This window comes from Leiobunum rupestre, chromosome 2 (assembly GCF_980474605.1).
Source record: "Leiobunum rupestre chromosome 2, qqLeiRupe1.1.hap1, whole genome shotgun sequence".
Classification (NCBI taxonomy): domain Eukaryota; kingdom Metazoa; phylum Arthropoda; class Arachnida; order Opiliones; family Sclerosomatidae; genus Leiobunum; species Leiobunum rupestre.
In genome coordinates, this window is record NC_143385.1 from 71914985 (window position 1) to 71928994 (window position 14010).

The following is a 14010-nucleotide window of genomic DNA, read 5'->3' on the forward strand; positions in this document are numbered from 1 at the left end:
AATTATTTGGTCTAACCAAATATTTTGCACACCCCTATTACATAGTATTAATTGCGCAATGCAAAAACTGTACTGCGCTTTGCATTTTCGGAAATGAACTGATTCAACAATTTTTCCAAATATTTGACGCGATTTCATGTAGCTCTTAAAATTCATATGACTCTATAGTGAGAGCGCATGGTTACAAAATATACCCGAATTGTTCGAAATTGGTATACAGCTCTGAAAATTGATATACACGTGCCTTGAACTATACTCTCGACTACCTAAATTTTATTTTTCAAAAAAACCGACTGGAAAAACTTTTATTAGCAAAAAACGCCCTTGTTGCCGAGGACGCGCGTATCTTCGTTTCATCGTGTTTGTAAAATATATGTTTCTAAGTTGCACTGCATCTCCGCAACTTTAGGAATAAAAAATGGTAAATCGCGTGTATCTCGGGTGGTAAAGGTGGAAAAGTTATGAAATTTTTTATGGTGATACGTCTCACAGTACTACTTAAAACCTGATATGGAACCACATCGAGATATTTTTTTACTTGACGTTTTTAACGATTTTTCGTTTTTCTCCATAGGGAAAAATGGCATATCAGGTGGTTTTAAGTAGTACTATGACACGTATCACCATAAAAAATTTCATAACTTTTCCACCTTTACCACCCGAGATACACGCGATTTACCATTTTTCCCTATGGAGAAAAATGAAAAATGGTAAAAAACGTCAAGTAAAAAAATTACCTCGATGTGGTTCCATATCAGGTTTTAAGTAGCACTGTGACACGTATTACCATAAAAAAAATCATAACTTTACCACCTTTACCACGCGAGCTACACGTGATTTACCATTTTTTATTCCTAAAGTTGCGGAGATGCGGTGCAACGTAGAACACTGATTTTAAAAACACGACTAAACTAAGATGCGCGCGCTCTCAGCAACAAGGGCGTTTTTTGCTTATTAAAGTTTTTCCAGTCGGTTTTTTTGAAAAATAAAATTTAGGTAGTCGAGAGTATAGTTCAAGGCACGTGTATATTAATTTTCAGAGCTGTATACCAATTTCGAACAATTTATCACTATGCGCTCTCACTACTACGTGTAACGATGTTTGAAGGATCTGAGTACTAATATTTAAACTCAATTATATAGAAAGGTAGAGACAACGTTATAAAACGTAGTACTGACCACTGTGGGTTATTTCCCCAATTTGTGGTAGAAGACGTCGTTCCTTAAAATTAGGCACCGATTATTTAAATTACAATTATTTAAAAAATAAATGGAGACTTTATGGTTTTGGTGTCAATAAAGCAGTTTTGGGAGAATCAGTTATTTATTATTTGAACACTTACATTAGAGCCCACTACTAACCGAATAATCAACTCAATATCATATATGTAATATACATTTAGTATCGTTTACCTTCTAAAAGTTATAGTGTATGCACTTATCAATCCTACTTCACAACGCGAGGTAGAAATGTAACAGCTAATAACTATTTTATATAAATGTTTGATACAGAGAGACTAATGACGACAAACATTAACGTTTAAATACACTAATGAAAATTATGCTTTTATCATTTTATGTATTTTTAAATTTTGATTTTAATGATTTACTTTAATCGTGGCAGTGCCGCATGTATAGTTTTCAACAGCACTGTGTTTTAGTTAAATTCCGCATCATTTCCCGATATAAGTCCGTCTTTACCGTAATTTCAGAAACAGAAAGGGGATTGACGCGAAGGAAATAAAAAAACTAGTCAAAGGTCTATGTTTAAGTTGTGATTTGCGAAAACTGCGTTTTATTATTTACGCTTGTCTCATTAGAATTAAAAACTAAATATTTAATAACCTCTTTTACAAATTTACTTCTGCAGTTTTTATACTGAAAAGTGTCACTTACCAGGAACTGAATTTTCACTGCACAACGCGTTACTCGGACTCACTCCCGAGTCCTACAATCGGGCGAATAAGAAGGTGGGGGAAAACAGGGAAAGCGGTTCTTCTCTCAGTGACGAATTTTTAATTGTGGCCTTACAACGAAAACCATTAAATACGATCCCGTTTATGAACTAACTTCATCAAGGATGGGATAGGAAAAACACGTAGTCCCGGGAAAATTGTGCAAATTATTTTTTAGGCGGCATGGCGGCTCTATTATTCGTTGTAAAACCTTGCTATTCCGTGGCTCTATCCCCACAGTACCGACTTTGATGACATCAATAGACCTTTCCATAAAATGTTCGTTACGGTAAGAGGGGGAAGGAAAACTGTTTTTGCAAGGATTATTTAGATCAACGTTATAAATGTTACTCCTTGCTCGACTCTTGAGCTCGGTATGTCGTCTGCTACCGAGTGTAAGTATTTAAAAAACACGGTGGATTAAAATAAATACAATAAATTTGTTATATCAAATGTTTAAACTATAAAAGTATTTCGTTTACTTAACTAGTCATAAAAGAAGAGGATTTAAATATTTAAAATAACGAAAAATTTTGTATGGTTTCGATGATGTTTAACAGTTATTGTTTATAGCCTTTATACTTTATACAGTATAGGGTATCAGGTGAAGATTGTTGTGTATCATAAATATCTAAGTATTAACAATACTTTGACAGAGTTGAAATGAGAATTGCAATAACAATTCATTTAATTAGAATTGAAAATAAATTAAAATCAGTTTGAACTCCGAAGTCACTAAGCCTAACCCTAACTCCGTGTCAAATGTTTGGGGAAATCTTACCGGAAAAATCAAAAAGTACAGCCAACTTTTTGTTTAGTTTTATCGAAATTGGTCGTGGGTGACGTAGAAAAAACAGTTAAAGCCCGTAGAAATATTTTATGGAAAGGCCTATTCCGGAAGGGTAAAATAAAATACTTCTACCCACCATAGCCACATTATCCGCCGGCCCTAATAACTGGTGATTCATAATCCTAACTAACCAATCTGAACTTATCCGATATAAATAATCTGAATAGATTCAGTTAGCTGAGTAGTTATCTGACTTATACATTTTCTAGATATACGTTATCGTGGAAGCAAATCAAAATAAACAGTGAACCATCAAAATGCTTATCCCTCAATTTTTTAATTTTTACACTCCTATCTGCTGTTGATATGACTACCCTTTTTTCTGCCAAAACTAAATCCGGATGATTGATTTAAAAATTATTTCAGAGTTTTGAAATCGAAGACTCGGACCTTCCCAGACTGACCGACGTGTGGAGCCATCATTTCTGGAATGGCCACAATGGAACCTTTTCGTTGGTCATTAGCCGGACATCGGGACTGGACACGTGGAATTGGCTCTCTGTATCGGCCGCTTTTCCATCTCTGCAGTATTTGGACGTTGACCGCAGCCCCCTTCGGACACTTCCAGACGATTTTGCACTCGCTTTCGACCAACTGGTGAGCTTGACCATCTCGAACAGTAACCTAATGGTCATCGGTCAACGAGCTTTGTATTGTGCCATGTGCAAGTCCATACGGTTGGGTTTCAACGATATTCAAAATATCGATATTAGCTCAATTGCTACCCAGGATGGTTCCATGCTATATCTTGATCTTAGGTAAGTCTATACTAAACATCGATCATCGATAGGGTGATACTAAACATCGATCATCGATAGGGTGATACTAAACATCGATCATCGATAGGGTGATACTAAACCTCGAACATTGATGGGGTGATACTAAACCTCGATCATTGATGGGGTGATACTAAACCTCGATCATTGATGGGGTGATACTAAACCTCGATCATTGATGGGGTGATACTAAACCTCGATCATTGATGGGGTGATACTAAACCTCGATCATTGATGGGGTGATACTAAACCTCGATCATTGATCTAGCAAATTTCGATACTCTAGTTCTAGTACTTTTTGAGTGATTAGCCCTTCAACCTGGTCGCTGGTACATTATTTTCATCATGACCTAACCCTCGACTTGTTATTGGTCAAATGGTAAAAATGTGACGGGGAACACGTTTCAAATTGAAAGCAACTTTATATCTCTAATGGTTTTCGAGATAATTTTGAATGACCTTGAAGACATGGTTCAAGGTCATAGAAATTTCCGTTGTCAAGTGACACCCTGCACGTTCTATGTGTCCTGGAAATTTCAAATTCGTGGCTAAAACACATGTTGAGATATTGGCCCTGTATCGTTTTTTAGTTAACACCCTGTATATTCAAATTAACAGTAGAAGTCAGATAAGTGAATCTGATCAGACGAACTATATCACTTTTAATAGATCGGTTAGTTGAGAGAATTAATCGGATATATTTGAAATCAGACTGCTTGGTGAGGGGAACGTAACCTGATCTGTCATACTGATTATCCTTCAGATATCTGAAAATTACGATCTGAATAACCTGAAAAGTTGACAGTTCCTGCTAATGTTATTTGCTATGTACCTGTTTTTTTTTTTTTTTCAAAATACGTTTCGAAAGAAAACATTAAATTTACAAAATAGGCGTAGTAATACCAAGAATGTATTTATTTATATTTAGGAAGAATGATTATGTTGCGACAATCGCCGGGCACGTTGAACGCCTTTCCCCCATCTCGCGCGGGGTGAAAGACAAAACGTCACCGGCGTTTGATTTCCATCGCGTTAGGTGACGTAAATTTTAAGCAGCCAATGAAATACCGGGACTATTCGTTTTATTTTAAGCGGAGGAGCGTACTTTGGGGACCAACGAGTGGATTGAGAGAAAGGCTAAAAAACGTCTCGACATAGACATTCTCCCTAGGTATAAATAAATACATTCTTGGTAATACAAAACGGTAAATTTTGAGCATCGATGCCCAAATTTGCTTTAAAACGGGCTCAAGCTAACGAATTTTAATACTTCCGTCGTAAAATATGTCATATACTTCTGTTATTAAGATTAAATAAAGCTGAATTTCTGATCAATATTGATTAAAGCTATTTCATTGTCTCTAATGCACAATCTCCCCATTGTATGAATATTAAATTTAGCACTTAGTCTAATAACTTGTTGGTATTTCCCTACGTCTTGGTCTAGTCAGGCCTTAGTAAAGTCAAGTCGAGCTAAAAAACAACATTCTTTTAATAACGCATGCGAATTTACGACTGACTGGTTTACTTGAAGTAGCGCCACCTAGCAGTGGTAGGCCCAACTACAATATATATAAAACCGTAATATCATTAGGGAAGATATAATCTATAGGCTCAAGAACGTATTTAGATAATTGAGACTGTACGAGACTACTTACCAAATCCGTTAACATGATAACGAAAACTCTCCATTTTTATCCCATTTTTATAGTGACATCTAGGATCGGTCGTAAGAAACAAATTCAATATTGCTAACTTGAAAGTTCAATTTAACTATTCATTTATTTCGTTAAACTTCAATCAGAGTTGAATTTAACGATTTAATTTTTCAATTAATCATAAATAAGATAAAATAAAAAAATATCAAAACAGTGCCCGAAAGGTGACGTTACTGTTTGAATAAGAATTTAGCTTATACCCTTTTCAGACGAAACCTATAAGATCGGGTTCAGTTAATTATTCATAAACTTTTGTCTAAAAATTAATCATGGTTTACTAAACGGTGGCTTTAGGCCCGTTTTATTCTGTTTTCTCTAAAATGGTAGACTCGTAAGTTCTTAATGAACTAAATTCGTTCTTCATCGGTTGGTCTGCAAAGGCTCGAGTGGGGTTGCTTGGTGGTGAGCACTTGGGCCTCGCAGCAAGATAAGCCGGGTTCGGTCCCAGCTTGTGGCGCTGGGTGAAAACTCGAAAATAACTTCTTCCGCGTTGAGTTTGCATTTTATCTACCCACTGGTTCAAGGGGTTTTCTCCCGAGTTCTCCATAAAAACTTGTAGAGATTACCGGTACTAGTGAGTGTAGGGAGCTGTTGGCTCCAACGCATTGTAACCCGGCCATCTGAATTAATGGCTTTGAAAGTCGCTTGATGACTTGGGCCTAAGGTGGTGCCTAAGGTCATAGCCTAGCTGATTATTATTATTTTTATTTATTATTATAAATTATATTGAAGATAAATGTAGTATTTTAATAATTTTTAATTTTATTTTATTATTAGAAATTATAAGAATAAAAAAATTAAAATTAATCATTTTCAATATTTAGTAGGTAAATAACATATAAATCTTTATTTTCAACATATTATTATCAATAATTTTAATTAAAGTTATACATTGAAATTATTTAATAAATATCAATATTATTATTCACACGCGTCAATGTTTTGTACAACTTTTTTGGTAAACTAGTGCTCGTAATTGTTTATTCATTATCCACAAATTTTCCGATTTATTTAAAAAACGTTGGTAAAAAGAATATCATTTTAACTTATTTAATTATGTTTTTTACGCAACCAAGCATTTATTTGAATAAAAGTGGTATTTATTTAAATAATTGTTTTATTTAAATAATAGGCTTATTCACTTTCGATTATTTAAACATTTTACAATTTTTATTCAACTATTGCTTATTTAAATATCGCCGAGCTTATTTTATTAATGGATAAAAATTAATCGAATTCCGAGCACTATTTTTTGGTAAGCATCATTTTTAACTCTGGTTCAGAAAACTCGTTTGAGTCGTTTCATTGTCGTTCACCCACTTCAATTCTTAAAACAATTTATTTATCTATAACAAAATATCTCCTTTATATTAATAAAGGTAAATAATATTAATATTGACATTTAGTTTTGCGTAATTAAAAGGATGTATACGAAAATAATTATCTTTGACGCTAAGTCTCGATCACATAAGCCGGCCATTCTTCAAAACTTGGCCAACACGTAGACGTAGTGGAGATTTTTTAACATTTCACACGCAGCAACTCGTGTTTACCAACCATGTTTTGCACACATGCGGGGTCGAATATAGTCCATTCTCCTCAACTTTCTTCCTTTTGTTTAGTGACAATACTTCACCAAAAAAAGCCGTATATATTATAGAGTTATCGATTTAATAAACAATGGCAGAATGTATTATCGCATTTTCAGTAAAAGCATAAAAATTCATTTTTCTAACTGGTATATTTCTATAATGAAATTTTTAGATTTTATGGTTGATTTGTGAATATAATTTAACTAAATAGACGCTTCAATGAAACATCTTCAAGGAAATGGCCAAGAAGTAATATTTCCGAGAACTAGGACCCGCAAGTTACTGTTTGTTTGTTGAAATAATGGAATTTTTTCACCTTTAAGGTATGCAACCAGTGTTTCCTTTTAACCAGGTAGATTTTTTTACATATTAAGGCTTAGCAAAAACACGACGTTCTGTTTACAGGCGAAAAGTTTTCAATTTTGGAACAAGCAGTAACTTTCAGGTCCTGGCTCTCGGAGATAACACTTCTTGGCGATTTCCTTAAAGATGTTTTATTTAAGCACCTAATGTAATTTTTTTATTGAAAGTGTTTGTAATTTGGTACTTTAACATGTCTTAAAGACATGACTTTAAAATTTTTTTAATAATAATCGGGTTAGTCAGGTCGAAATTTTAAGATCTGAAGGTAAACACTTATTCAGATCAAATTAATCTTGCATATTCCTCTTTCCCCGCAATCTGATTTTAAATTTAATCCGATTCATATCACAAATTAACGATCTGAACTGAACCGCTGATTCGTAAAATAGACAACTGCCAAGGATCTGAAATCATCTCAACTTCTGTCTGTAAGTTTACGATGAATTTAGATTAGTTCGCGTTTAAACTACCTGGTTTGAATATCGACACTTATCAAATGATCTGAAAAAATCTGAGCGTAAATACGGTTAACCTGATATCTAATTTATAGTAACAGGAAACTATATATAGGTATACACTTGGAATGTCTAAGGTTCCATTGGGACGGTGATACGAAAGCGCGTCGAGAAAAAGGCGGGGCTTAACTACGTCAAGTGTAAGACGTAACACGACATTTCTAATTCATTGGCTCGAGGTTTGACGCGAAAAGAATGCGTCGTCATGGTAACAAATAGGCGATATCTTCCAGCGCAAAAAAAGGCTTATAAAACAATGGATTTAAAAACCTCAATTTGTTATCGTACTTAATATTTTGAAGTAATTATAATGTTCTTCGCGAAAGAAGCGTAGTGATACCTAATTTCAGGTATTTGCATGGTTATAAAAGAGATAATCAGGTAAGCTAATAATATAATAACCATGATTAGCTTAATGTTTTCGTCGAATTAGGGTAGCGAGGCGCGAGAGATTTTCTCGTGAGTTTTCCCGCTTTAAAACACGCCCGTTTCTACGAGCTTCATCGCGGCCGTAAAAATCTTCCTTAGACATTCCAAGTGTATACCTATATAGTTTCCTGATAGTAATCATTAACCCTGTTCAGATAACGCAACTAATATACAATAATTATAAATAAAATGTTTTTAATTCCATGAAGTATCAGTCTGTTATAAAACTTTTAATTAATATACAATAATTTGAAAATAAATTATTGCTGAGAAATATTTCCAAAACACTTTTGCATTTAAATTAATTTAAAGAGTTTCTTCAGCAGTTTGCCCACAGACTACCTACCCTAAGAGGGACACGTATCGCTGGTAGTAATTTCCATTTTGTTTCCTCTCGAATTTGATGCGCATTTTTTAGGAGCGTGCCCTCTCACGGTAAGTAGAGGAAGTTTTAAAGGTACCAAGAAGAGTTCACGCGCGACCATAAAAATGTTATTGTCTAAACTAGCTCGCGCACGATTTTTTTATTTATATTTCGGAAAATTAAATATTTTCTCTTTGCGGTAAAAAAAGCCGCATCACTTTTGAGACACCTTTTTTCGAGGTTGATGCAAGTCCTTCTGAGGGTAGATGGTCTGTGGTCTGCCGAAGGTTTCCCAATCGTAATAAGAAAATAGTATTGATAATGAAGAATGTGCAGTGGTTTTTATCAAAAACTTTGACAGGAGGGGCGATCCATATAGTTTCACCTAGGCATGCAACCAAGGTTCTCGGAATCTAACGAAATTTTGTGTACGTGTTCATAGGTCAAATATATGAATGTTTGTCAATTTTTGGGTTAATATAAGAATAATTAAATTTTTTAGAGGATTTTTGCCGACACACTCGGATTCTGAAGTGATATCTCGGAAAACGGTGCCCCTGGACATAAGCGCTAATAACTCTTGAACCATTTGCGTTATCTACTTGAAACGTTGAGGGTTTATAGATTTGTAGGTCAGGAATCCAAAATTGTGCTTGAAAAAAAATTCAGTTTTTAGTTTTGTGTATACATTTGCACAAATTTTAAAATAAATTTGGGGTGGGGTATATTATTTATGATATCTGGTCAGGATGTCCACCTTTGAAAATTAAATCACACCCCATTTCTAATGACCCGAGGGCACATCTTTCTAATGACGTAGTTTGTGGTATAGGTTTCGATTTTAACTGACGGACTAAAAACTAAAACCTTAATTTTTAATAATTTTTTCTTCATCTTATATGTTCTGCGTCTTGGCAAAAAACTATCATACCGCCGTTTGCTTCATCGTCTACATGTTCGACGTAGCGTTCGTGTATTATTTGTCTTTGGGATGGAAGAGTTTGAAATCACAGATGAAACCGTTTTACCCAAATGTTCTATTGGAGAAAGTGAAAATGATGAGTGTCATAAAGCAACTCACAAGGAGAGACTACCCGAGGTGTAACACACCGATTTTGTTCAAACTCGGGAGTTAATTAGGCCTTAATGAATCATGAAAATTCCCAAAGGGAAAAGTTTCAACGGGCATTAGTTTTGCCCTGGCAAATGAAAATGTTTTTGACAACACAAAATGGAAAATTCCTTACCGGAAAAGCATGGGATTTTAAAAATTTCTAAATTTCCAAAACATTAAAATTTTTTAAAATGCAAAAATAAGAAATAATTGATCAAAATTGACGAAAAAAAATAAAATTGGTCAAAATTTAATCAATTTTTTCAATTTGATGAAAATGGGTAAAAATTCAAATTATTATATAGAAAATTAATAAAAATTGATTTTATTGATAAAATAATCTTAAATGTGATAAAAATCATAATTGTGTTTATCAAATTGATGGAAATATAAATTTGACCAAATTTTTAAATAGTCATTAATTTTGATAAAATATAATAAAATTAATAAAAATATTGATTAACTTGGGTAAAATGTCATAAAATTAATAAAAATATTGATAACTTTGATAAAATTTCATAAAATTAATAAAAATATTGATTAACTTTGATAAAATTTAATAAAATTAATAAAAACATTGATTAACTTTGATAAAATTTCATAAAATTAATAAAAATATTGATTAACTTTGATAAAATTTCATAATATTAATAAAAATATTGATTAACTTAGATAAAATTTCATAAAATTAATAAAAATATTGATTAACTTTGATAAAATGTCATAAAATTAATAAAATATTGATTAGATTTGATAAAATGTCATAAAATGAATAAAAATATTGATTAACTTTGATAAAATTTCATGAAATTAATAAAAACATTGATTAACTTTGATAAAATTTCATAAAATGAATAAAAATATTGATTAACTTTGATAAAATTTAATAATATTAATAAAAATATTGATTAACTCTGATAAAATTTCATAAAATTAATAAAAATATTAATTAACTTTGATAAAATTTAATAAAATTAATAAAAACATTGATTAACTCTGATAAAATGTCTTAAAATTAATAAAAATATTGATTAACTTTGATAAAATGTCATAAAATTAATAATAATATTGATTAACTTTGATAAAATTTCATACAATTTTGAACAAAATCGGTGTGTTACACCTCGGGTAGTCTCCTTGTTGCTTTATGACACTCATCATTTTCTCCAATAGAACATTTGGGTAAAACGGTTTCATCTGTGATTTCAAACTCTTCCATCCTGAAGACAAATAATACACGAACGCTACGTCGATAAAATGAACTCAAAAACATAACATGTAGACGATGAAGCAGACGGCGGTATGATAGGTTTGTGCGAAGACGCACAACATAGGTTGAAAAAAATATATTAAAAATTCAGGTTTTAGTTTTTAGTTCGTCAGTTGAAAACGAAACCTATACCACAAACTACACATATATCATTAGAAAGATGTGCTCTCGGGGCATTAGAAATGGGGTTTGATTTAATTTTAAAAGTTGGACATCCTGACCAGATATCATAAATAATATACCCCACCCCAAATTTATTTTAAAATTTGTGCAAAACTAAAAACGGAATTTTTTTTCAATGACAATTTTGGATTCCTGACCTACAAATCTATAAACCCTCAACGTTTCAAGTAGATAACGCAAATGGTTCGAGAGCGCTTATGTCCAGGGGTACAGTTCTCCGAGATATCACTTCAGAATCAGAGTGTTTCGGCAAAAATCCCTTAAAAAAATTAATTGTTCTTACATTGACCCAAAAATTGACAAACATTCATATATTTGACCTATGAACACAAAATTTCGTTAGATTCCGAGAACCTTGGTTGCATGCCTAGGTGAAACTATATGGATCGCCCCAGGAGATATTTAAGCCTTCATATTTTCGAAGTGGAGCACCTCCAATTTTACAAAAGATATAAGCGACAAACTAAATAGGAAAGCTCATGTTACTATTCGTGTAACGTCTCTAAGTTCACATTTACTAGTGTAAAATTGAATGACCTTGAACAATGTCTTCAAGGTCATTCCAAAAGTATCTCGAGAACAGTTGGGTTTACGGATTTAGTTCCAATTAAAAAAAACTCGGATCCAAGTTTTGCGCTAAACTTTGATCCAAGTTTTGCGCTAAACTTTGAACTGGGGCTTATACCACAATGTCTTAGACTTACTCTTTAAAAATAATGATATCTCTGGTTTTTGTTAACAGACTTGCTCTGCATACTTTCAGGAACAATAGTTTGAAAACACTTCCGGTGGGCTTCTTCCTCAACTTGGCCCACGTGGCTTCTTTGAGGGTGGATTTGGACGGAAACCCGATCGAGCATTTGGAGGCGAGTCTGTTCCAGCCATTGCTGAAGTTGCAAAGAGTGGACATTCGTTACAGCGGGGGCGTTCTTCGGTGCGACTGCGCTTTGAGCAATCTGGCGCACGAACCGTTCGACTTGGAGCACGTGTCTTGCCGCGAACCGCCCAATTTCGAACTCAGCGTTACAATGGAGCATTTCCTGGGGACGTGTTTGGCTAAATTGGAATTTTAATCTGATTTCAATTATACGAAGAAACTAAATCTTATCGTAAAAATCTCACAGTATTACAAAACGTACAAATAAATATTTTGATTAAAGAGAGTGAATTATAATTTATAATTACCATGGAATTACCACTGGTAGAGCTTCCAATGGCCAACTGATCAGGTTAATCAGGTCGCAATTTTCAGATATCGGAAGGTAATCTTGCAGATTAGGTTTATTTTTAATATCTCACCCAGCAATCTGATTTCAAATTATATCTGATCCCATGTAACCGATCCGTTATAATTATTTCAACGTCCAACTGATCGGTTAATCAGGTCGAAGTTTTCAGATATCGGAAGGTAATCAGTTAGTCAGTTTAGGTTTATCTTTAATATCTCACCTAGCAATCTGATTTCAAATTGTATCTGATCTCAAGTAACCGATCCGTTAAACTTATTTCAACGCCCAACTGATCAGGTTAATCAGTTCGCAATTTTCAGATATCGGAAGGTAATCTTGCAGATTAGGTTTATTTTTAATATCTCACCCAGCAATCTGATTTCAAATTGTATCTGATCTCATGTAACCGATCCGTTATAATTATTTCAACGTCCAACTGATCAGGTTAATCAGGTCGAAGTTTTCAGATATCGGAAGGTAATCAGTTAGTCAGTTTAGGTTTATCTTTAATATCTCACCCAGCAATCTGATTTCAAATTGTATCTGATCTCAAGTAACCGATCCGTTAAAATTATTTCAACGCCCAACTGATCAGGTTAATCAGTTCGCAATTTTCAGATATCGGAAGGTAATCTTGCAGATTAGGTTTATTTTTAATATCTCACCCAGCAATCTGATTTCAAATTGTATCTGATCTCATGTAACCGATCCGTTATAATTATTTCAACGTCCAACTGATCAGGTTAATCAGGTCGAAGTTTTCAGATATCGGAAGGTAATCAGTTAGTCAGTTTAGGTTTCTCTTTTATATCTCACCCAGCAATCTGATTTCAAATTGTATCTGATCCTAAGTAACCGATCCGCTATAATGCTTCCAACGTCGAACTGATCAGGTTAATCAGGTAAAATATTTTAGATATCTGAAGGTTATCAGTTAGTCAGATCAGGGTTATCTTTTATATCCAACCCAGCAATCTGATTTCAAATTGTATCTGATCCCAAGTAACCGATCCGTTATAATAATTTCAACGTCCAACTGATCAGGTTAATCAGGTCGAAATTTTCAGATATCTGAAGGTAATCACTTAGTCAGATTAGGTTTCTCTTTTATATCTCACCCAGCAATCTGATTTCAAATTGTATCTGATCCTAAGTAACCGATCCGCTATAATGCTTCCAACGTCGAACTGATCAGGTTAATCAGGTCGTAATTTTCAGATATCTGAAGGTAATCAGTTAGTCAGGTCTATCTTTTATTTTCCCCTCAACTCTGCAATCTGATCACAAATTGAATCTGATTCATTATCAAGTAACCGATCCCCTATAATTCATCTAATCAGATTCAGTTAGCTGAACAGGTGATTAAAATTTCGAAATTGACATATCCACCGATTAAATTAAATCTGAAATCAACTCTCACCTTCTGTCTGTCGGGTTAAATCGAATTCAGATTAGTTTCGAGTTTTCATTTTGGCGCGTATCAACGGATCCGATCGAATCTGAGAGTGAGTGCAGACCATCGAATATCTAATCTATCTTAATTATTCACTAACCGCGGAAATGGGCAGGGCGGCGGGGCCGAAGCCCCCATTGGTAAAACCGCTGATGTTAAAGGCCGTTTATTTTGAAGCATTGGTGTTCGAAGTACCTGA

The 14010-nt window shown here is 33.7% G+C and overlaps 1 protein-coding gene across 1 annotated transcript in view; it reads left to right on the top strand.

The window, feature by feature from the left end:
• LOC149958950 (uncharacterized) overlaps nt 1–12288 on the top strand; it is an 18355-nt gene extending 6067 nt beyond the window's left edge. The window contains exons 3-4 of the mRNA XM_090165098.1: nt 3172–3563; nt 11893–12288. Coding sequence (XP_090021224.1) covers nt 3172–3563; nt 11893–12202 — 702 coding nt within the window. The 3' untranslated portion in view covers nt 12203–12288. The remainder of the gene's footprint in view (nt 1–3171; nt 3564–11892) is intronic.
• The last annotated feature ends 1722 nt before the right edge of the window (nt 12289–14010 follow it).